Source organism: Solanum dulcamara, chromosome 9, assembly GCF_947179165.1.
Source record: "Solanum dulcamara chromosome 9, daSolDulc1.2, whole genome shotgun sequence".
NCBI classification, from domain to species: domain Eukaryota; kingdom Viridiplantae; phylum Streptophyta; class Magnoliopsida; order Solanales; family Solanaceae; genus Solanum; species Solanum dulcamara.
Genome location: NC_077245.1, coordinates 7,673,320 through 7,697,276, shown reverse-complemented (window position 1 = coordinate 7,697,276; position 23,957 = coordinate 7,673,320). Strand labels below are relative to the sequence as shown.

Genomic DNA, 23,957 nt, shown 5'->3' with positions numbered 1-23,957 from the left:
TTATAGCAATTAATGTTCACTATGTTACATAAAGTTGATCGATCTCGAAAGTCAAATTATATGTTAATTAATATTTTAAAATATATTTTAATATGAAAATAATTATAATTTATAGTTTTAAAAAATTAAATTAATTTAATTTAGCTATGTAGATTAGTCAATATGATTTTAAAAGGAAAAAAAACGTAATAACTATTTTGAAATAAAAAAAGTAATAATTTATGCAAACGTACAAAAATTTAGATAAAAGATGGAACAAGCTGGCAAATATGCAATAAAATAGACAAATTCATTTTAAATAATGAACAAAAAGATATAGATCATAAATAATAACACGATACAAGAACAATATTACAAAAGATTAATAAACAAAAAAATTACAAGTTAAGTCCATTGTATCCGTGGCTCGTTCCAAACTTATAAGCAAGGGCATTATTTGTTAAATTATGTCAATTGCTTTATATTGTAATTGCACGTTTATTACTTAATTAAGCATAAGATTCTGAATCAACTTATTTAGTCGAAAAGCTTTCATTTTTCACTTTTCACACGCAAGAAAAGAAAGAAAAAACAAACAAACTAAAAATCTTAACCCAAAAAGGGGGCAAAACAAACTAAAAATTATTAACCAAAAAAGGGGCGGAGCAAAATTAGAACTACAATAAGTCAACAATAATAATATGTTTAGTGTAATTTCACTAGTCATTTTTGAGGAAGATGGTGTGGTGCTGCCTTACCTACCACTTGTGAAGACAAAAATACTATTTTCGATGGACCTTCTACTTAAATAAATCATATTAAAAAAATAAAGTACATAAAACAAATACAATAACAAAGAATCTGAAGAAGATAACAGTAGAAAACAACAAATAATACGATAACTGAAGCTAAAGGAAATAATACGTAATACTAAAATCGAAAAATAAGATAATAAAAGAGTTATAATAACAATACTTATAAGGAAATTAAACAACACTCGACTACTTGTTAACTTTCTACTCCAATCTTCGACTTTTCTATCTTTCCTATATAGGATCAGGTCCTCAATAAACTATAGATGTATCATGTCATGTTTAATCATTTTTCTCCAAAAACACCTCCTCATTATACCCACTATAATTAACCTATCACTAAAATATTTGAATATTAGCTATTTACTTCACATGCCTAAACTACCTCAGCTTTGATCGCTTCACTTAAAACAAATTAGAAGTATTAACCAAAAAAGGGTGCAAAACAAACTAAGCAATTTTTCAACCAAAAAAAGGACCATAAAAGGGGCAAAACAAATTTAGAACTACTAACCATTATTTTTTTTCCCGTTTGATGCCCGATTATCCACATTAGAGTTCGATTAAATCCGAATTCACATTGAAAAGTTCAGTAAAATGCTCCCTCACAAAAGCGACTTCGTACCCAAGGAAACTCAAATCCAAAACCTCTTATTAAAAATGAAAGAATAGTTACCACCGCTACCACAACCTTCCTCAATAGTGTTAACCAAGTATTTTCCCTCCAAAAGAATATGTGAAAAATAATAATAAAAAAAAAGGTCAGAAAATAGAGAGTGAGAGACATAAGGTGGACGTGTAAGAAAAAGGAAAAGGTCCTATGTCCCCCCCGCTCAATTTCAGGAAAAACAGAGTTGATGAACAAATTTGCCTATTTCTCTCTCTAACTTCACCTACACTAATTCCTTTCTTCCTTTGCTTGACTATCGCTTTTCCGTTACCCAATCTTCTCCACTTTCCAAAAAAGGGAATTTTTTTCACACTTAAAAAAGTTTCTTACAACATTTTCTTGTCTCGTTTTCCAATGGGTTTTGTTTGAAAAGGTGACATTTTGTTTTGATCCCACATCTTTAAATCGTATCACAACCTCGAATTCATCGTTTTCTTGGATTTATTTGGCCTGCATTGTTGATGGGTCTGGTCTGATTACTGATTCATTCATTTGTTCAATTCTCCCTAAATGCAGGAACTTTTTTTGATTTTGATTTTGTGTTGTTGATCAAGATTGACGAATGTTATTTGTAATTATACCATGACGACGAATCGCAGCGCTGATGCTTCTAAGGTTCTCAAACTCTCATCTCATTGTTATTCTGTATGTGTTAAATGTGATTCTTTCTTCTTTTTTCATATTTTTTGTTTAATAATAATCAGGTTGAAGGGGTTAATCAACCCCCTCCACCACCTGGGGCTAATGATCAAGTTCGTGGTGGAAATAAGGTCAGCTGGTTTATTCATGTTTAGCATTTTGATTCATTCTTCTTAATCTCGTCTAATCATGCTTCAATTAGAGAAGACCCCCTTCCCCCCTTTTCCTTACTTTTCATATCACCCAGTTTTTTAGGCGAAAAATGCTTAAAAACATACTTAGATTTGATAAAACTCTTTTTTTTTTTGAATAATGGTATCTAGTAATAGCTAATAAAGAATGGGCTACAAACTGAGAACATGTATATCATCTTGTGATTCGTCGACAAACTTTCGATAAATGACTGTTTCTACACCATTAGTTTTTATGAGAGAGATGTGTCCTTTTTAGGAGTGTTACTTGCTTATCAGAAACAAAATTGATTCTTTACAATTCGACTGCTCGAGAGAGTGATCTGCTTCCTCAAGTGAAAAGTTCCTTCTGTTCTGCAGTTTTACCTAAAACAATTTTCCATTTCCATGCATTTGATATTTGCCTAAATAGTTGAGTAAATTTAGAGATTGTGGATGATATACACTCTAAAGAAGATAATGATGGAGTTGACTGAAGATAAAAATTTGGTCTTGGCAGGTCTACAGAAGTGGTAACCTGTTTTTATCATCAAAAGGTCTGTCTTCTCTTCTATGCTATAATTTTATTTTATTTTTACATAAGAGTTGTTAAATGGAATATTATTTGTCCTCTCTTGTTTTTATGTCCCACTTTCACACTTATGTTTCCTATTTCCAGTGTCATGTTTCTTCTTTTGAATCAAAGTTTTTTTTTTTTTTTTTTAGTTGCACTAAATTTCGATAACATCACATGTTTATTATATAGCTGTAAGAAACATTTTAGTTTTGTGTCTTGGCCTCTAAACGAGGAGGGAGGAACTCGGTTTTAAAAGCTATAATTGTTATGCCAGAAGATGGTATAATAACTGAAGAGTGTGTACTTTCTAGTGTTTTGTATTGGCACACATCTGTTAATACCCATTAGAAAACTTTATATCATGTGTTTAGTAAGATCCCCAAAAGAAGAGAGGAAAGAAAAGGATCTGTGATAGTTCAGTTTCTATTATTCTTCCTCCTGAAGCACAAAAAGAATAAAAAAAGCAAATATAAGCAACTTCCACAAACCAAAAAGTTTCTGCTTTCAAACGACCACGTCAGATTTGAAGTCAACTCTCCTGCGAACAAGAATGATTTTGTCATGTAGTTGCAGCAATGATAAATGGGGTTGCCATGCATGAACTTTGATTATAGTTATTTGTAAATGTATTTCATGTAACCATTTGATGTGCAGTTCTCTCAGTTCATTTTCCATTATTTAAAAAAGATGTTTTTACTGTAATTTCATGCAGTGCATAAATTCTTTTGAGGAAAGTAATAACACTTTTTTTCTGTTCTTTTTTATGGTCGGCTTTTTTGATCTCCCTTGACAAATATTTTAGCTATTTTTGTGGTTCTATTTGCTTTTGTGTTCTGTCAGATATGCCTTATTGTCTTGTATTACATGTGGCCATCATTTATTTGCTAATTTCTAGTTAAAAAAGAACAGGAATCTGGAGTTTCAGGCGTATACTCAACATATTCCATATCTTTATCAGAAAGCAAGAAGAAAAATCGAGACTTTTTACTTGTATAAAACTTAGGTTTTAGTTGATATTTCTGATATCTATTGCATGTAGGAATTGGATGGACATCATGGAAGAAGAGGTGGTTCATTCTAACTCGTACCTCATTGGTCTTCTACAGAACTGATCCTGTAAGTTTGACGTTGTATACTGAACCCATCATTCCTTACTACCTAGTAGAACCTAAGTTAGTTACTCGCTTATTATGCAAGTATTTGACAATTAACATTTCATGGTTTATCGAATCCTGTAGTATATCTTTTTGGTTTCTTTTATTCTAACTTGTTAGAGTGATTCTTGATTTGGATTTCATCTCTATATCTATATTACATGGGAGAGTATTATCTAAATGATTTCCAATGAGGTGCTTGCCATGTTGAAAGCTATCCAAAAAGCATGAATAACAAAGGATGAATAATACATCGATTAGCCCCCATGCCAAATTTGTCATTTTGTAATAAAGACAAATCAAGTACTTATGGATGTATCTACAATTAACATCACCACTCTTGGGCTCTCCAACTACTTATGAATGTAACTTCGACTACTCTCGGGCTTCCCAACTACTTACGAATGTAACTTCGATTAACATCATTACTCTCGGGTTACTGAAGACATGCCAGAAATGAATTATGGGTTGGACTAATCACGAATCGAGCCAGCTCCCATTGCATGAACTAATGTGGTAGTAAACTTTTCATTCCTTTTTTTTTTTTGAAATAGGTAAACCTTTCATTCTAATTTAGTGTTGTTTGAACCGTCGGGGAAGGTTTCACTTCACATGGCTTAGCTGTCACAGCGAGGTTAGGGATATCCCAAATTTAGAAGCGCAGAAGCAAAAATAGAAAAGAATCTGAAAACTAGAAATAAAGATTTGGGAAATTCGAAGGAACAATCCGAGAATTTCCAAGAACGCCATGTTCTAAAGCTTTGACAAGATCTAAGTAACAACATCTAGATTTAAGAAATCTAACGTCTTTTGAGGAAACGAATCAAAATGATAGATTTGGATCTTGACCTTTTCAGTAACTTAAGACAACAATTAGTATGTAAAAATTAATTGCCTTCTAAAGAATACAACAACAACAGCCCAGTAAAATCCCACATCGTGGGGTCTGGGGAGGGTAGAGTGTACGCAGACCTGACTCCTACCAATGTAGGACGGCTGTTTCCGAAAGACCCTCGGCTCAATAAAAGCATAGAAAAAGGTCAGACAAGAATATTAGAGTAAATAAGTAAATGACGAAAACGATCCAAACAATAGTATAATCAAAGCACAAAAAAAACAGTAGATATTATTATTGGATAATAACATAAATACCATAAATAACATACATCAGAGTACAAGAAATCATAGTGCGTTAATACGCCTACGAATAAGGGAGAATAAAACCACTATGTACTAGCCTTCTACCCTAATGTGTGTCCTCCACACCCTCCTATCTAGGGTCATGTCCTCGGTAAGTCGTAATTGCCTTCTAAAGAATACCTAAAAGAAATCAAAGATATCGCTGGAAGAAATTACCTTATACCTTGATCTATGAAACTAGTAAAGGTTGTTGATAAATTCCCAAAGTGCAAGTCACTAAGATTCAAAAGAACTTCCAAAATATTATTGATCTCAATGTAATGTGTTCCTAATGATTGAAAAAACACTTCTATTTATAGGAGAAACAAAGGTAGCCTCCAACCGTTATAAAACCCTAAAAGAATAATCTAGAACGTAAAATAAAATCCTAGCTTGATGGCCAAGCTAGAAACTAAAACCCTAACATTTGTCGCGGAACTAAGGCCTATTTAGGTTCTTTTAGTCATGGCTTTTGAGCCTCATTTGGTCTTGATTGGGCTGCTCGTTTCAGCTCCACTTAAGGGCTGAAATTGACCTCCTTTTGGGCTGATTTTGGGCACCACTTTGGACCTCTTCAAGGCTGAATTTTGGACCCCTATATTTCTCCTCTTGGAATTCAACTTGCGCCACTAGATAGTTGTAGCATTTGAACAATGCATCTCCCTTGGGCTTGAGCTCTTCTTCCCCAGCAAGACACCCAAAGCCCACTGAGCTTGTCATTGAACTCCTTGGTTTGAGATCTTGTCATGGGCCTCCTTGGAGCTTCTAAAGCTTCATCCTGTCCTTCAATGGAGTAGAGCTTCCATGGATGCTATCACTTTCACTTGCAATATTATATTTTGTATTCCTCCTAAGATTTTCTAGTGTAGATTGAAGCATAAACAATCAGAACAAATTACTTCCTCGATTTAGCTTAGTTTGAATTTACAGCTTTCCCTTATAATATATACTCTCTTGTCATAGAAATTAACTAATTAAGAAATTATACCTTTGAATCTTATTTGGGTTCATAATGTAGCATCTAGTTTTGAAAAATTATTTGGTTGATGAAATCAGTGAGTTTATATCCGATCAGTTCATTTAATATCTTCCATCAATAGTATTAGCTAAATGTAAATATTTTCCTAACTCCTATTTGTTTTTGATAAGTCCATGAATCCTATTTGTTACCAATCATCTGATGCTTCAAAATGCACGATGAATTTATGTCATTGACTGATTCTTTTCAGAATGCTACTCCTCAAAAGGGAAGTGAAGTGAATTTAACCCTGGGTGGTATTGATCTCAACAGTTCAGGCAGGTTGGCTTAGTATCTATGCTTAAGATAGTTCGTAGACTGGGTTCCTTTTGACAAGTAACACCAAAATGGTGAATAATTCTATGTTTCTCCATGAATATTCAGTGTGGTTGTCAAAGAAGACAAGAAACTGTTGACTGTGCTATTTCCTGATGGTCGTGATGGACGAGCTTTCACACTCAAGGTGCCATTATTTCTGATTGCTTTTTTTTTTCCTGTCTTTAATAGTTTTATCATTTTTCTATTGATTGTTGTCATCCTTAAATTGAATTTTCATTTTCCTATATGACTCATTATACAAGGGAAGATCATGCTCCTTACTGGTTTATGCTCAATGTGTACCTTTTTCCATTTAAGTATCTAAAGATGATCAACAATTCACTAATAAAATCTGAAATATAGATATTTTTATGAGTACATTATAAGTTAGAAGCTTGAGTTTATTTGTTTCGTCGCTAACAATCTATTCAAGCATACCTAGAATGCTACAAACTTATTAGTTTTTTCAGTTTATTTGAGAATTGTAAACATTCCTCAATTTTCCCCAATTAATAATCACCTAATTAGTAATTTCAATCTCAAAGGCAGAGTGGTAACCAGCTTGCAAGGTAGCTTTTAGGTACTCCCTCTGTTCCAGTTTATGTTAAGGGGTTTAGAGTACGAGGGTCAAAACACTTAATTTTGACTTAGAATTTGTGTATAGATTCTACAATTTTTTTGAAATAAAGTTTACATATTTGAAAATTACACGAAAAGTTCTACAAGTCAACATAGATTATGATTTAAAATATTTAAAGGAAGTTTGAGAAAATTGTAGTCTAAGAAAAAACTGTTTGACTTCTCAAACAGTAACACCTTTACATAAAATAGGACGGAGGGAGTACCAATTTCTTTTCACATTGTATGTCAAAGATAGTGTCCATTATTAATTCTCATGTTTAGTCATGCATGTCCTTGGTAGCTCTCCATGCCTAAGACATATATTTTATTTTCCTGTATCATGATAATAGTGAAATAACAACTCTAAAAGTTCTTTTGGATGGCCATTGCTTTCTAAATGGGTTCACTCAACATTCTTTTTGCTGTTTTCATTGTTGCAATGTATCATCATGATTATCATTAGCATTCTAGGAATCTGTTTCTGTAAAGTATAAAACTTAATATAATCTAAGAGCTTTGATGTCATAGGCGGAAACATCAGAGGATTTGCTCGAGTGGAAAACTGCACTTGAGGAAGCTTTGGCAAATGCACCTAGTGCCGCCCTTGTAATGGGCCAAAATGGAATATTTAGGAATGATCAGGCCAATGCTGTTGATGTTTCGCTTGAGCAATGTAAGTTCACTAATCTGTTCTAAATGGCCAGCATCTGGTATGCGTCTTGCAGATCGAGGAATAAAATGTGAATCTACTTACAACAAAACTTTACTAATTTTGATTTATAAGGAACTTCTTTTATGAACACACAATAGCCAAGCTGTTTCTGTTTTTCTGTATGTATAACTTTAATGAGTGTTAGGTATACATCTCTGTTTCTCTGGTAAATACACGTCACAGTTTTTCAGTAGAGAAGTTGTTTTTAGAAAGCTTATGAGCTCTGTTCTCAGGAATTCCGAAAGCTGACTGGCCCACCAAATAACTCAGTTACTACAATGGCTTATGCATCATACTCTTCTTTATCTTGCTATTGCCGTTGCCTGATGTGTTATGTGTAATTGTCGTAAAAAATTATTCACTTTTTGTTAGAATAGAAATAGGAACAAGAATTGTATATACAATCTCACTTAGAATAAAAACAGTATATACAATCCTACTTGGAAAAAGGATTGTAATGTAGTGTCCTAGTTGTAAAATGAGTCTAATGTAGTGTCTATAAATAGGGTCTTAATGTACTAATGTTACATTGTTAGAGAAAAGATACTCTCGGGAGATATTGTTACAAAATTTGTGAAGTCGAGTAATCAACTTGCAGATAAGTTCACCAAGTCCCTCACCGGTCCTCGTATTAATTACATCTGTAACAAGCTAGGTGCATATAGGAACAAGAACAGTATATACAATCTCACTTAGAATAAGAATAGTATATAGAATCCTATTTGGAAAAGGATTGTAATGTAATGTCCTAGTTGGAAAAGGAGTCTAATGTAATGTGTATAAATAGGGTCTCAATGTAATAATGTAGAGACACAATTCAATAATATTTTTTCTCCTATATTTCTCACACTTCTCATGGATCTAATTTTCAACCTTTTTTTAATTTCATCTTGTCTTCGTAGCTAATGATAGACAGCCTGTGAAGTCCATGGTAATTGGCCGGCCGGTTTTACTTGCTCTGGAAGATATTGATGGAACTCCATCTTTCTTGGAGAAAGCCCTGAGATTTGTAGAAGAGCATGGTGAGCTTCTTTTACTGTGTCAAATAACTATGGGATGGCTGCTTCTGTAATATGTTACTTTCTTATGCATCCAGCTTCAAATTCCAAATATTTCTTTCATCTGTAAAGGATCAGTTGTCAGTGGGGCTTATTCCCAAGTGCATATTCTTGCTTAAAGAATTAGGAGATCTAGTATCAATTTTTCATCAAATCAGATTCATTGCTTGTTTTCAGTATCTAATTTTGCCACATGGGTGTGTTTGAGATTGTCCAGTTAGAGGATTCATAGTTGTTATAGTCTATAGGAAATGAGAGACCAATGTAGGTGGGCCCCAGCTGTGTAATACCATTCACTGCAGAAGTCTATTTTGCAATGAGATTTACCTATTGTCCCATTGCTTCGTTTTGAGCCGAGGATCTATCGGAAACAACCTTCTACCCCACAAAGGTAGGGGTAAGGTCTGCGTATATCCTAACCTCCCCAAACGAACACATGTGGAATTACACTGTGCAAGTTGTTTTTGTTGTTATTTATCTATTGTTTACGCCAGTTGGTTGCTTTTCAAACCGATTCTAGGCTTCAACATTGAGATAAAATGTCAAAATTTAAAAGTTTAATACTCCCTGCATCTTGATGTTTCACTTTCTAAGAGTCAAAGAATAAAAATCTTGGACTGCGATTTTCGAAGAGGTAGTAGTTTTCATCCACCACCAACTGGTAAGTTGGAGGTTCGAGTCGTGTGGAGGATAAATTGGAGATTTGAGTCGTTTGGCGGGTAACTAGGAACATGATTTATCCTCCTCGAGGGTGCGGAAATACGGAAAGAACGAAAAGGGTTGGAAAAGTTTGTAACTTATATACTTTTTGTGTTATATCTAAAGTGCTTTTCGGATTTTGGTTAGGGAGAAATAGTTTTAGATTTGGGTTTTGGAAAAATATGTGTCTGGATTAGATTCTGGTTAACAGTTTTATCGATAAAAATATTATTAAAAGCCTAAAGTATTAGATTAGAACCAACTACATAGTTTCTTTCTGCTACTAAATGCATTCAACACTAAAGGGGGGCCAAAATGCAGTTTGTAAAATGGAAAAACTATTTCTAATTGGACTGTTTCTGAAAAAATCTTTTGTTTTCCAAAGCCAATTTCAGTAAGAGATTTTTTCTCTGTCCAATTTAAGACTGAGAGTCAGTCAAGTTACGTAAATGAAAGTCTGAGAATCAGTCAAGTTGAGTCTGGAAGTAAAATGGACCAAATATTGGGATAGAAGAGATTTATAGTCAAATAGTTCTTTTATGGTTTTTATATGAACACCATGCATTTGTATTCTTCTTATAAAAAAAATGAACACCACTTACATGAAAGGACAGTGCTTCTTCCTACTGTACTTCTTTGTTTGTTTTGATGTGATTAAAAGTGGTCTTTGATAATGAATAAAGTTTAGCTAGAAGATAAATGGTGTATAAACCACTCTCTACTTTCATTCTCTAATTGATTTTTTATTTTTTTTTAAATATGCTTTTGGATAACTTCTATTTATCTCTAACCTTCATTCAATTGATACTTCTCATTTTTTGTAAAGAAAATTAATACTTCTCATTTTGTGGACTGTTTATTTATTTATTGATGTCTAGCATGCTCATTGAATGGTACTGATCTTCTACAATTTCTTCCAGGGATTAAAACTGAAGGCATCCTGCGGCAAGCAGCAGATGTTGATGATGTTGAACAACGAATACGGGAATATGAACAGGGTCTGTTACCTTTAAATTGAGAGAGATCATTTACCTGTCAAAAATCTATTACTTCTTTTCTTCATTTGAGGGGAACCCTGTACAAGTGTCTCTTGTGTAGTTCACTTGCCTTACAATAAGTAACAAACTTTTGTTCTGTTAATCCAGGTAAAACTGACTTTTCTACAGATGAGGATGCACATGTTATTGCTGATTGTGTGAAGGTATATCCTTCAAAACAGAAGTATAGGGTTTAGATAAGATTGTTTGTATGAAATTACTTTCGGAACTTGCTATTCATCTTTATTTCTGCAGTATATTCTGCGGGAGTTGCCATCATCTCCAGTTCCTGCATCTTGCTGCAATGCCCTTTTGGAAGCATTTAGTAAGTTTATTGTCTAAATGTTGGGTCCTTTTAGATTGCCTCTTTTTCTTACATGATTTAAGCTAGTTCTTGTAGAAGAAAGAAGGATATGTTTAGTAACACTACTCCAAGATTTTATAGAGTTGTATAGATATACTTTCTTCATTCAATAGCATAACATTCGTGGTCCATTTTTCATGATGAAATATTTGCTAGAGCTCCTTTGACAGTAACAACCGCAATACCTCTTTTGCGTTTTGCTTGAGTGGTGTTATTGTCATATTGAGACAGATTTGTTTAATTTTTCTGTTTTGGCCCTGCTAAAGCCTAAAGTTATATCTGGTTTCTCTTTCTTAGTATTTCGAGAAACTTATGCACTTAGAATGCAGTCTTTGAAGCCTGTCGATTTAACATGTTCATCTTGTTATGTTGGTTTTCTTTTGCTATTCACAGATTTTTAGAAGTTAGTGTGTCCTTTTGGAACCAAAATAAAGTCACCACTCACCACGAGATTCTCAACTCTTTTCTGTCAAATCACCAATCCTGTGATCCATGTCTTGACTGCCACCCTTCCATACCAAGCAATTATCTATTAGATTTATGTACTAAAGAGAATTCCTATTCATGCTTATCCAATTTCTTTTCAACTGTCACAAAATGAAATATACATATTTATGCATAGAGTTTGTTTGACAACTATGACTTCGTGAAAGCTGCTTGTCAATTTGGGCTTAAACTTTGTTGTGAGTCAGGGCGAAGCAAATAGAAAAAAGAGTTGAAATACTATGATCATATAAATTTTTTCCTAGCATGAGTGTTGGCCAATAAGAATCTTCGACTACCTGAAGTGTTTCTGTGGCTTTCATCACAAGATAGGATATTTATACATTTCTGTCAACGATAAAAGTTGGAAGATTTGTCAGCTTGTGAGTATATCTGTTAAAATGCTTTTGTAATTGTTGATAGGAACTGAGCGGGGCATTAGAGTCAATGCTATGCATACGGCTATATTGGAGACATTTCCAGAACCAAACCGTCGTTTGCTGCAGAGGTTCGTGATTCTTACTGTTCATGTTATTTTTGATTTCTTCTGTGACACAGTTCACTGGTTCCAGTGTACTCATGTAAATCAATTTGGTATTATCAGTATCCTTCCCCGGACCCTGCGTAGATAAGGGATGTTTTGTGCACCGCGCTGCCCCCTTTTTTTTGGTATTATCAGTATGGTGCCTTTTGGTCTGAACATTTCATTTTCTAGCAGATAATTTCAGTTTGCTCTATGTATGTGTTTATGCATACAACACAAGCACACATGTTGAGATATCTTTGCATCTATGAACACTGTCAGATTTGCAAAATCTTTTCTGTTTTGGAGCTTTTGAATCAATTGATTGAATGTTGGCTAGAAGATTGCCAATTGTGTATTGTATTTCCAAATATAATAACAGGACCTCTTGATATTTTTCTTATGTGCTTTGATATCTCTTTTCTTTCTTTCATTTTTTGGACAGAAGCTTTTAGTGTTTCACTTGGTTAATTTTTACAATTCTTGGTACGGAATGTCCAAAGTGGTAACTCTAACATTTAGTGCAAAACCTGCTGGTTAACTTCTCGCACAGAGAGAAGCTTCTCCTCTCTAAAATCAACTGTAAACAAGATAATTTGCAACAATTCTGGCAATAACATCTGATCATATTGAGTAATGAATCCTAGTTTATGTTGAATAGAAAAGTAGAACGATTAAATTGGATTCAGCTAGATCATATAGGAGGCGTCATCTTCACCAGCCTTATCTCTGGAAGGTGATTGCCATCAAATTAGTATGGAATAATCTTTCCCTTGGTGTCAAAAGATGGTACGAGGATAGATTTTTTGTTTCCAGAAATGTGCTTGGTGAAGAAGATTTCGGAGTTGGATCTATCGATGCCATCATGGAGTGAGTTATCCAAACATTGAGGATTACTGCTTGTGGGAAGTTTTCATATTAGGAGATGTTTTGAATTTCTTAAGTTTCTGTCCAAAGTTAAACCCAATCATGTTCAGAAAGGGAAATAGATGGATTGTAGAGTCTTTGTGATGTTAGGTCGATGGACATTTAGTAGTAGATGCAATGGAATGAAGAGAAGAGAAGAGGAGAGAAGATATTTGGTGGTGATATCGGTTGGGTAATTCCAGTTCAATCTCTGTTGTATATATAACTTTTACCAAATTGTGATTTTTGTGGTGCTTTTGGGATATCTAAATGAGTTTTAGCCGATATATCTACTTCAACTGTCATCAGATATGGTTGTTGTTACAAAATTTCAATCTTGAAGGAAAAGGGTTCTGACTAGTATCAAATCCAGAATACATCAACAACTCAAATGAATTGACTTATAAAGTTGATGTGATATCCGAAAAAGTATTGGAAAAAAGAGGGAGGCGTACATCTTGTCACTGGTTAGAAAATGATTCTGAAAATTGGAGGTGGCGACAATGTACCACTATTTCCGTTGTGAACAAGAGAATGGAGTTTTCCTCACAGATTTTAATTCAGACTCTACTAATGAGGAGATAGGACATAGAAAGTTCTTTGATGCACAATTGTTGACAGAGATTTAAATTACTATATTGTGGGTGAACTAGCTGCATTTAAATGCCTTTTCTCTGTTTAAGTGAGATGAATAAGTTAGTATTTTCTCTTTTAGTAAGATTGTTTAACCACTGAAGTGACTTTTTCCGCTTATGCTTATAGAAGCTCTAAAATTTGACTTAGCTTCCTCTGGGCTGTTGAACAATTTTTTACTTCTCATGTGATACTTTTTTCTGATGTCCATCAGGATTCTTATGATGATGCAAACTGTGGTTTCCAATAAAACTCAAAATAGAATGAGCACGTCAGCAGTGGCAGCTTGCATGGCACCTTTACTTCTTCGCCCACTTCTAGCTGGAGACTGTGAGCTAGGAAATGACTTTGCTTTGAGTGGTGATAGCTCTGTTCAACTTCTGCAGGCAGCTGCTGCAGCTAACCATGCTCAAGCCATTGTCATCACATTGCTAGAGGAGTATGATAAATTATTTGGGGTATAGTTTATATCACCTTCAGTTCTGTACTTCCCTAGTTGCTTCTGCACCTGAATTTTACATTAAGCCATCATCATGACATTGCTAGAGGAGTATGATAAATTGTTCGGGATATGGTTTACATCATTATCTCCAATTCTTTTCTCTTTAAGTAAATGTTTAAAATCTTTGCAGGAAGGCTCCGTATCGCCGGAACTATACTCTGACTCAGATGGTAGTGGAACCGAGAGTGGAGAAGAATTTACTGATGATGATTACAGCTATGATGAAGAAGATGAAGATGATGACGAGGATGCAGAAGAGGGCTCTCACGCTGATGTTGATGATTCTGATCATGATTCCGGTGCAACAACCCATGAAGTTGGTGAAAGTGAAGATAGTAATAAGGTTCTTTCTTCATTGTCTTCACTGTCCTATTCTCAGCCATCTTCTTTTGTCAAGCACTGTGTGTTGCATGATGCTGGAACTTTCCAGTCCCTCTTTCCTACTTTACTCTTTCACTCAGGTGTAGCAGGATATTTAGCTTCTACAGCGATCATCGAAACTTGTGTTTGTTAATATATTATTCCCTCCTTTTCAATTTGTTTGTTTTACTTCCCTTTTTAGTCCGTTTCATACAGAACACCTCTTTCTTTTTTTGGCAACTCTTTAATTCTAACTTTCCACATGGCATGTTTAAGACCCCAAGACTAAAGGACATTTTAGTACATTCTACATATCTTTAGTTTAAGGCCACAAGCTTCAATAATCTTCTTTACTTTCTTAAACTCTGTGCCAAGTCAAAACCAGAGAAACAAATCGAAACAGAGAGCATAACATTTTAGGTGATTTTGAATAACTATAATATTGATCCTCACTAATTTATAAGGAAATAACACACTGCATTTAGTTCTTGAGTAGGTTAGTAAGAAATTGACGTGTTTTCTCATAGTACTTACTGATGAGGATTTAATTTTCTCTGTCTGGTGCTATGCGAAGCCCTCTTATACTACTTTTTAGTACATTTCATTCTTTCCTGGCCTAAGCTGGATCTCACATATATCACGACTAATTATGCAGAGCTCTCAAGTTTCTAAAACTAGTTTAAAGACTACTGAAGTGGACGTCGTCAAAGCTACTGGGAGCTCACCGAGAAGTCTACCTCAAACTTCCATTCAGAATGATGTCAATGAAGGGAGCGAGAGTGTTCCACCTCCAAGTCGTGAAAATTCGAGAGCACAAGGAAATGAATCTGGTGAACAAGTAGGAACTGGACAGATTGAAACATCTACTTCTCAAAAGTCAACGAATATGTTAAATGGACCTCGCAGTGTTCGGCGACCTGCTATCTGGGGGCGTACTCCTGTGAGTCCTATTGTACAACTTTAGCTCACAGTTAGCTCAGAGTGTGACTAGTTTTTTCATTTGCCACTTTGTTTTGCGTTGCCCATATCATTGCCCATACATGTTTGTTGATTAATTTGGCACTTTCTGAACCAATCAAACTTGAACATCCTTGTATGGAGTTTTTACCTCTTTTATGACTAGAATATTGGCGTATTTTCTGACATCTTCTTGGTTTTTTCATTTTTTGAGTTTAGGCCAGGAAGAACCTCTCCATGGAATCAATTGACATACCCTTTGATGAAGAGTAAGTGATGCATTTATCAAGAGTCAAAATTCCTTACAAAGATATTCAAGAGAAAGCACAACTACTAAATGGAAATAGTGGGAGAACAATTTTGTTGCATGTATAATATATATCCTTACTAAATAGAGGAAGAGAACTCAAATATCGAATATGATCACGCAAACAGCACTTGCGCTCTCTGATGGTCAACCACGAACTATGATTCCTAAGCCCAAGCACCCCTCAATTTTGATCCTGCCTCAAAAAGTGTCTTATGTTCTGAATTATTTTAAATGGATTTTACCATTCTGGTAACTGTTGTGTTTGAACTTGTTTCTAGAGATGAAATCCAGAGGCTTGAGGCTATTAAAGCTGACTTGCAAACTAGGATTGAAGAGGAGGTACATGTTATGAGATCCTTTTTACTTAAGAAGTCTTATCAGTTTTCACCTCTGAATTACCTTTTCCCTAATTTTATGTTTACTTTTCTATATTTGATCTTTGTGCTGCACGTATCTCTTCATTATAGGCCAAAGGTAATGCCCTTTTGCAAGAAAGTTTGGAGAAACGAAAGGACGCTTTGCATGTGCGTCGTCTAGCTCTTGAGAAAGATGTATGTGCTTTACTCTTTTTTTTCCTCTTATTGTGTTTCATTGGGTGCGCATTGAATTTTTTACTTCTCATTCCTTCTTAAAGCCTCTTGATCTTCCGTGCGTTTGAGCTGATTCTCTCTTTGCTTCTTAACTTTTTTTTAATTTACGGCCATGCTGGACTACTTTATGTGTTCTCTTATTTGCCGGTGTCATTGCTAAACCCTTCAAGAAAAAAATATATCCTTAATATTTATAGTAAATCGTTTACTCACTTGGTGGAGGAATAACAACATTTCCTTGCTACAAGTATGGATTATTGAAAAATACACAAGGGTGTGGGCTAATGCAAGGGGTAAAAACAATGGGAGAATGGATTTCAAATCCTAGTAGGTACAGCACAAGTCTCGCGTACAGGGTAACTCTACCTACTAGGATTTGAAATCCATTCTCAAACTGGAGAACAAAAATGTAAAAGCAACAAAATTAGGGGAGGGAACTCATACAGGATCCTTGCTCAAACGGAACCCCCTAATCTTGGTTCAGAAGTGGAAGAGCAACAAAGGGCTATGTTAAAGAAACCTCACAAGGGTTTCTTCAATCACAATTCAACCAAAATCACAATTCAACCAAAAGCTATCTCTGAGACTAGCTTAATATTGGTTATTTATAGTAAAGCTAATGACCTGGGCTCATTAGGGTTCGGTACAACTGAAATCATAGCCAAAATGCTAAAATAGAAACAGCAGGTCGGATGACTTAGGATGCAATTGCATCTAGCTTGATGCATTCATTTAAAAGACTGTTGGTTTCCATACTTGCTCACATGTTGAGCTATGCGATCGCATAGCCTGGGGTGCATTGCACCTACAGTTGCAGCCTCCTCCTTGATTTTCTTCCATTTTGAACTCAAATCGATGACCTTCATGCTTGATCCATGATCATCTGGCTTGAGTTGACACTCGGAGAATGTCATCACCGATATTAGGACCTTTCCTGGTTGACCCATTGAAATAACTCAAGAGTGATGAGCATTTTGTCAGGAGAATTGCTGATATAATAATTTTTCTAGCAAGGAACAGTCCATGAACAAGCACTGATGATGAGTTTATTAAGATGGAGAGGAATATAGTTTAATCCATTCAAGTAGCCAAACTCAAATTCTAACTCATTTCTGCGTTAGACTACTTTTGGTCAACTTGATTGTTCTTGTTCTTTTGTTTGTTTCAATCATGAGGTATTTATTCACAGAAGAGCAAAGTATTGTGCAACTGTAGATCATGTATCAATTCATATCCTTTAATATTCCCATAGCTTCACAAAATTCAAAATGTTAATTTAAGAACACCTTTTACACTAAAGAGTGGTTGTTTGTCCTCAAAACATCTCCACACGATGCACTGTGGAGTAGCTCCACAAAACTACTTTGCTTTCTTGTTGACTGGAATCATAAACCAGACATATACAACTCAGCGGCTGATAAAGACTTGGTTGTTCTTTTTCTTTATATATCCCAATTGTCCTTAGTACATAGAAGCTTAATTATTCCCATGTACAATTTTATAAATGAATGCAATGAAATTGTTGGCATGACCAGGTAAAAAGGCTTCAGGAGCAACTACAGAGGGAGAGGGAGTTAAGGGTACTTCTGGAATCTGGACTTGAAGGCAAATTACCCGCCTCTTCCAGTATAGATGGGATGGTCAGTTTTCTTCCAACTTGCCAATTTATGGCATGGCTTGCTTATGCTAGAACTATAATTTTCTTTATGGTATAGATGAAGGAAGAATTTCAGGAGATTGCTCAGGCAGAGGCAGATGTCAACAATCTGAAACAGAGGGCTGATGATCTTGGATTGCATCTTCGTAAACAACATGAACAAAATTCCAGACTTAGTGCTGACTCGGGCAATCAACCACAGCAAAGTCTAAATAATCACGGAAAAAGGTAATTCTTGTGTTACTTCTTCCTGTTAATGTTGTATGGCCATGGTACAATCCTGCTTCAGTTCAAGTTATAGATTGTTATCACTCCCACGCTATTGTATATGTTGTTTCTTTCTTGTAGACTTTACACTACCTTTCTTATTAATGGCTATGCTTTCTTCATTGTTTTCTTCTTCTTTTACTTGGGTTTGATGCACTTGAGCTGAGGGTCTTTCAGAAACAGCCTCTCTACCTCCTCGAGGTAGTGGTAAGGTTTGCGTACACTTTACCTCCATTTAGTGGGATTTCACTGGGTAGGTTGTTGTTGTTGTTGTTTCCTTCTTGTCTAATTTGAATTTCAAGGATGCACTTGTTTCTACATTGCTGCTTGTGTAGGAAGACTTTAGTTTATAGGTTGAAGTTACATGGAGTTTTGATGCTTCTAATGCAATGAGCCACTTTGCCATTGTTATTCTATTGGAATCTTCTCTAGTTTTGTTTCTTATCCTTCACCATCTCGATCTTGGTGCAGCAAGGATAAACATAAGGATATGGAGGTAGATTCATCACAAAGTAAGCAGGCAGATTCATCACATAGTAAGCAGGCAGATTCATCACAAAGTGCCAACTCTTATGTGGAAGCGGAGATGAGCAGGGTCGCTTCAGTTGGTATTAGAAAATCTACTTCTAGGAATGAGGCAAGTTTTATGGTTTATCTGGAAGTTTAAGCTTCTATTCTCTTTTTCCTGTTGGCATAATCGACAAAAGCTGTCAGGTTGAGGCAAATTATTGAAATTTTCATAGTTTAAGATGGATTCGGCAAGGAATATGAACAGCTTGCCTATGCTTTTCTACCCTCTTCTCCATATCAACTAGATCAAGCTTCTACTTGTTTATGCTGCCTTGCTCAGACACTTTTAAGATCATTGAACATGTTTTTTTGGCTGAGAGGGAGTGAAAAAGGATTATGTCGAAAGAGATTCACCTGTTAATTGTGCATTTGACAACAGATCTTTTAGCACATAAGATCAGTATTTGGCATAAATCATGTATACCAATTGTATAGAGGCTGTTCAATCCTATATTCTTTTACCTTTTTTTTTTGTTGAAAGAGCTTTTAATCCTATATATATCTTTAGGGTCTGCGAAATGTAATAGGCATCTTTGATTGTCAGGGAGCCAATACTACAACATCAGCGTTATCAAAGCTGACAAACAGGCTCAACTTCTTGAAAGAACGTCGGACCCAAATTGCAAGTGAAGTCCAAGACCTAGACAAAAGTCAGTCTGATCAGCCTGTCAAAAACAATGGAAAAGATCAAGCATCTCAAAGTCAAACATCAGAAAAGAATGGACCAGATGATGGTCAATCACTTCAGCATCCAGATCAAGGAACAACACAGGAAGTCCATCCACATTTGGACATAGGAAAATCAGATAGCCTCCCAAATACGGAGAAAGGTCGAGCTGTAATCCCTCCAAGGACAAACTCTAGATGATGCATAGTCATTTTTTGACTTACCTAGTTTGCTGTATGTCACACAACTTCTCAGATATATGTTAGACTGCGAGTGGAAGATGGTGAACATGCTTGTCGTATAGGACCTTGATTGGTGCCTCGAGAATTGGTTGTTGATGCCAATCTTGGCTAGCTGAAATTCCATGGTGCCCAATACATACAGGTCATCTATCCTATGAGGAGAAGTTGAGTAGCCGTGTAAGCGCTGCTGAGCTGAAGTTCTTCATTGTGATTGTCTGGAAATGAAATCATTCCTTTTGTATAGGTATGTGTTAAGTAGAAATCTAATCATCTGATTTAGCAGATAAGCTATCAGATAATTTGCTGATAAAACTAAGATAAGAAAATTTTGGTGCCATAATTGTATAAATGTTGGATAAGTTTTTTATTAGGACAGGTTTTAATTAACCCTGCATTACTTCACTTTCTATTGCAATCGATTTTTTCTTAACTAATAGCCTGTTTGGATTGATTTATTTTTAATCAGCTTATAAGTTGAAAACTGTTTATAAGTTTTTTTTAAAAAATAGGTGCAGACCAACTTTTTTTTTTGACTTATAAGCTGTTTTCAACTTATAAATTGCTTAAAATAAGTTCATCCAAATAAACTCAATTATTTATTGGGGCTTATTTTAAGCACAAAATGACTTTAAGTTGGTCAGTCAAACACTCAAAAAAGTGAAAACAGCTTATAAGTCAATCCAAACAGCCTCTAAACCACCACAACAACATACCCAGTGTAATCTCAAGCCGGGTCTAAGGAGGGTAGGGTTTATGCAGACGTATTTTTACCTTGGGAGATAGTCTGTTTTCGGTAGAGCCTCAACTCAAGTTTAATTTATTCTTAACTATGCCATTTTAAATATTCAACTTATCAGCTCAAATTTACGAATATAGAATCTTGATGTTTGAACTGTGGAATTCTAATATATAATTTCATGAACATATGCATCGTTATAGTCACCAAATCATAACAAAAAAACTACATCAAATTGGTCAATACTATTGTTGGTTCTTTCTTCTTCTTTAATGGTATGAAGTTGTAACTGGAATAAGAAGTTTTATCAATCCGCCTTTTATGTTATGATTAAATATTAAATGATTTATAAGCATTGTCTAAGACTAAAACAATAGCCCTCATAATTTCAAATGTCAACGTCTTCGTAGCCTTTAGTAACTACTAACTACATAAAGGTTTCAACAGATCAATCAATCTTAACCATTAGGATAAATTTTCAACATTATTGTAGTATTGCGAGGTAGAAATACTAAGACTATTACATATAAGTTAAAATGAATCCCCGGTAAAAAATCGCACCGTCTTGAAATATATCACACCCTTTAATTATATTCATTAAACTCAATAAATTGTAAAACTTCAGATATGTTCTCATTGAGGTTGATGTGTATAATTAAAGAAGATGATATATTTTATGTGGTTAACTTACTTACCTAATAGATGTTTGAGAACATGCGTAAAAAAATATTAAATCAAATCAAAAATGTATAATAAGAACGTTTTCTTATATGTTTAGGTGCTTAATTAAAACAAATCATAGTTCCAATGTATAAATAAAATTTTATAAAAAAAGTTTAAGGGGATGTCCATGTTTTAAACCAAAGTATTAGCTAAACAAATTGAAAGTAGAGAACATAATGTGAGCCCATCCTTCTGAAATTGTATATATACAAAAGTCGCAAACAAAACAGGCCAATTGATACATTCATAAATACTAATTTGTATATCGCGTATTTACATCAAAGCATATAAATTTATAATTGTTGTGTAATTTAAAGAGAAGAAGTCGAATCCATGTAGATTAATCATGGTTAAATGCTTAAAATTAATATACAAATACATGTCATGCATCTATTGATTTAATATAAATATCGAGTACACATAACTCAAATTAGAATGGACAATTACTTTTAACTGCCAATATCCCACCACAATTTATGACTCACCAATACGTATAACAAATTATTGTCCAATGGTTATGATAAAATAGTTAATACTAACCTTTCATTCCCTCCAACAACATTGTTCAACAATAGTAAACCAATTTTCACCATTCTTTTTTGTTAATTAGAAATTTCCGCAATACCAACCATTTTTTAAAACAAGAAATTTTAATTCTCTTCTTTCTATATAGCCTTTTAAAAGGAAGAACAACACCAACACTTAGAGATCATAAAAGAAAAAAGAAAAAAAAACTCCAAAAAAAAGAGAGAATAAAGTGTCTAGTCTTTTCTTCTTGTATTAATTCCTCCTTCCTTATATTCATTCAGATCAATTGCCAAAATATTAGTAGATCATCATGAAATAGATTTAAAAAATTTAGTCATGTTGATCTGAAAAATTTACAAAGGAAGGAGTTTTTATTATTATATAGTTTTAGGAAATGGAGGTTCAAAGGTTACATGAATTAATGTGGTTATGGTCAAGATTGCAAAGTAACCGTGTTGCCCTCGTGGGTGGAAACCACACCGCCTCTAGATTTTGTACTCGTTAAAATTATAGCCACTTTTGAAAACCCCACTTCCCTTTTTTGTTCTTTAGATTGAAATTAATTTGCATGCTCTCTTTTCAAAAAAAATTCTACATCACACCTTCAACGTTATTGAACTCTCTTTTTTTTGCCTATTGGCACGATTGATTCAGAATCACACTTAACAAGGCGAAAAGTCAGAAATTAATCGAACGTGTGATATTGAGTGGAAGCGGGATTAATCCAATTGTATATTCCGCTACATTCCTTGGTGGTATAAGACAATGAGTTTGTTGCACAGTTTTCACACCAAAAAGGACAAAATGAAAGGCACATACATGGATGCCTTGGGCTTTCATAGTGATACACATTTGGTTATTATTAGATTGAACCATTTGTGGGTTTTGAAGTTGATTTCTCAGATAGCCATTTTGTGGCTAATTATTCTCTCTTTCCCCTGGATTAACGCGAGAATCAGGGGATTAACATCGAGCTACCGGTATATTAATGTTTCGAAAGTTGATCAGACGATGATTAATTATAATCCGATTAAATTAGAGATTTTGTCTCTAATTTTTCATGATTTGGCCAATGAAGGCCTACTCAAAACAGGGGACAAGTCCCTGTTTATTACCAATGGAAATGAAGAAGTTATCTACAATTCTCAAGTTACAAGTGATTACGACATGGATTTGATTTCTCTTTCGGATTTAGCACGAAAAGAAGAGACTTATGACTTTGCACTACTTCCCTATGACTCCTCCAAGTCTCTCAATTTAATCGATCGAGCTATGAAGGTAGGTGGTATTGTCATTGTTCACGACAACCCTATGATTACATATTCACAACCATCACACTACAAAATTGTCTATGTACGAAAATTCGATTCCACAATACTAGCCATGCGAAAGACAAGTTCATTCGCCTCGATCAAATCAACAACCACACATCATCATCGAAAACTGTGTAATTTTGGTCCAAACGCGAAAGATGATGCGTTAAAAAAGCTAGAAGACGTACTACTTGAACCACCAAGAGCAGCATCAGGAAAATCGAGTAGATATCTCAAAAAGACTCGTTATTTGCCAGAATTAATGAACATTCCACTGGAAAGCTACCCACGTAGGGTATTCATCGACGTAGGTTTACAAGACAAAAACGAAAAATCAGGCGATTCTAGTTGGTTTTCGAAGCATTATCCAACTAGGAACACGAAATTCGACATATTCAAGATTGAAACAGTGACAAAAGAGTCATCTGCACCATTGATTGGAATGTCAGATTGGCTGGAGAAAAATGTGAAGGAAAATGAATATGTAGTAATGAAAGCAGAAGCTGAAGTAGTAGAAGATATGGTGAGGAACAAAGCAATTAAGTTAGTTGATGAACTTTTCTTGGAGTGTAAACATCAAGGTGTGAAAAAAGGTGACAAAAAGAAAAGCAGGAGGGCATATTGGGAATGTTTATCTTTGTATGGTATGTTAAGGGATGAAGGTGTTGCTGTGCACCAATGGTGGGGTTGAAAAATTACTTATACAAATTGTATTTATAATTATCTTAATAATAACATAATTCTGTAAAACATATTTATACTTTGTGAAGTTTAGCATAAAGGAAGTGAGGTTCCTTTCATATATGTATATTTTGTTTGATCAATTTGATGTATTGATTGAAATTGTTTTCATTCATCAAAATAGTATGTTAATGAGGTGTAATTGAAATGAAAGGTACGTCATTATGATTGTTTTCGTATTATTATAAAATCAACCTAGATGTATTAGTACAATATATTTATATTAATTGTAATTTTCATAA

At 34.5% G+C, this 23,957-nt stretch overlaps 2 protein-coding genes across 3 annotated transcripts; both read left to right on the top strand.

Moving 5' to 3' along the window:
* Positions 1 to 1,613: 1,613 nt before the first annotated feature.
* Positions 1,614 to 20,065, top strand: LOC129903319 (rho GTPase-activating protein REN1). Of its 2 annotated transcripts, none has more exons than XM_055978842.1 (22): positions 1,614 to 1,834; positions 1,978 to 2,076; positions 2,166 to 2,231; positions 2,791 to 2,827; positions 3,887 to 3,963; positions 6,410 to 6,480; positions 6,583 to 6,661; positions 7,666 to 7,810; positions 8,752 to 8,871; positions 10,527 to 10,604; positions 10,752 to 10,807; positions 10,899 to 10,968; positions 11,914 to 11,998; positions 13,767 to 14,010; positions 14,185 to 14,397; positions 15,070 to 15,354; positions 15,591 to 15,640; positions 15,960 to 16,020; positions 16,149 to 16,232; positions 17,807 to 17,911; positions 18,005 to 18,156; positions 18,667 to 20,065. In XM_055978842.1, exons 2-22 carry the CDS (start codon positions 2,044 to 2,046, stop codon positions 18,860 to 18,862), a joined length of 2,307 nt encoding a protein of 768 aa, XP_055834817.1. In that variant the 5' UTR covers positions 1,614 to 1,834; positions 1,978 to 2,043; the 3' UTR covers positions 18,863 to 20,065. The 2 variants fall into 2 exon arrangements, with proteins under 2 accessions (XP_055834817.1, XP_055834816.1); XM_055978841.1 differs by having other exon boundaries at positions 1,615 to 1,834; positions 17,987 to 18,156.
* A 2,361-nt stretch (positions 20,066 to 22,426) lies between these two features.
* LOC129904658 (uncharacterized) lies at positions 22,427 to 23,665 on the top strand. The gene has a single exon (XM_055980235.1). It carries the CDS (start codon positions 22,427 to 22,429, stop codon positions 23,663 to 23,665), a length of 1,239 nt encoding a protein of 412 aa, XP_055836210.1.
* The last annotated feature ends 292 nt before the right edge of the window (positions 23,666 to 23,957 follow it).

Bases quoted from the DNA above. Each gene is read 5' to 3' on its own strand.
- LOC129904658 (XM_055980235.1), top strand. From the start codon at position 22,427: ATGAGTTTGTTGCACAGTTTTCACACCAAAAAGGACAAAATGAAAGGC.
- LOC129903319 (XM_055978841.1), top strand. From the start codon at position 2,044: ATGACGACGAATCGCAGCGCTGATGCTTCTAAG. The intron at 10,605-10,751 runs GTCTGTTACCTT...CTGTTAATCCAG, and splicing joins AATACGGGAATATGAACAGG to GTAAAACTGACTTTTCTACA. The intron at 15,641-15,959 runs GTAAGTGATGCA...ACTTGTTTCTAG, and splicing joins GACATACCCTTTGATGAAGA to AGATGAAATCCAGAGGCTTG.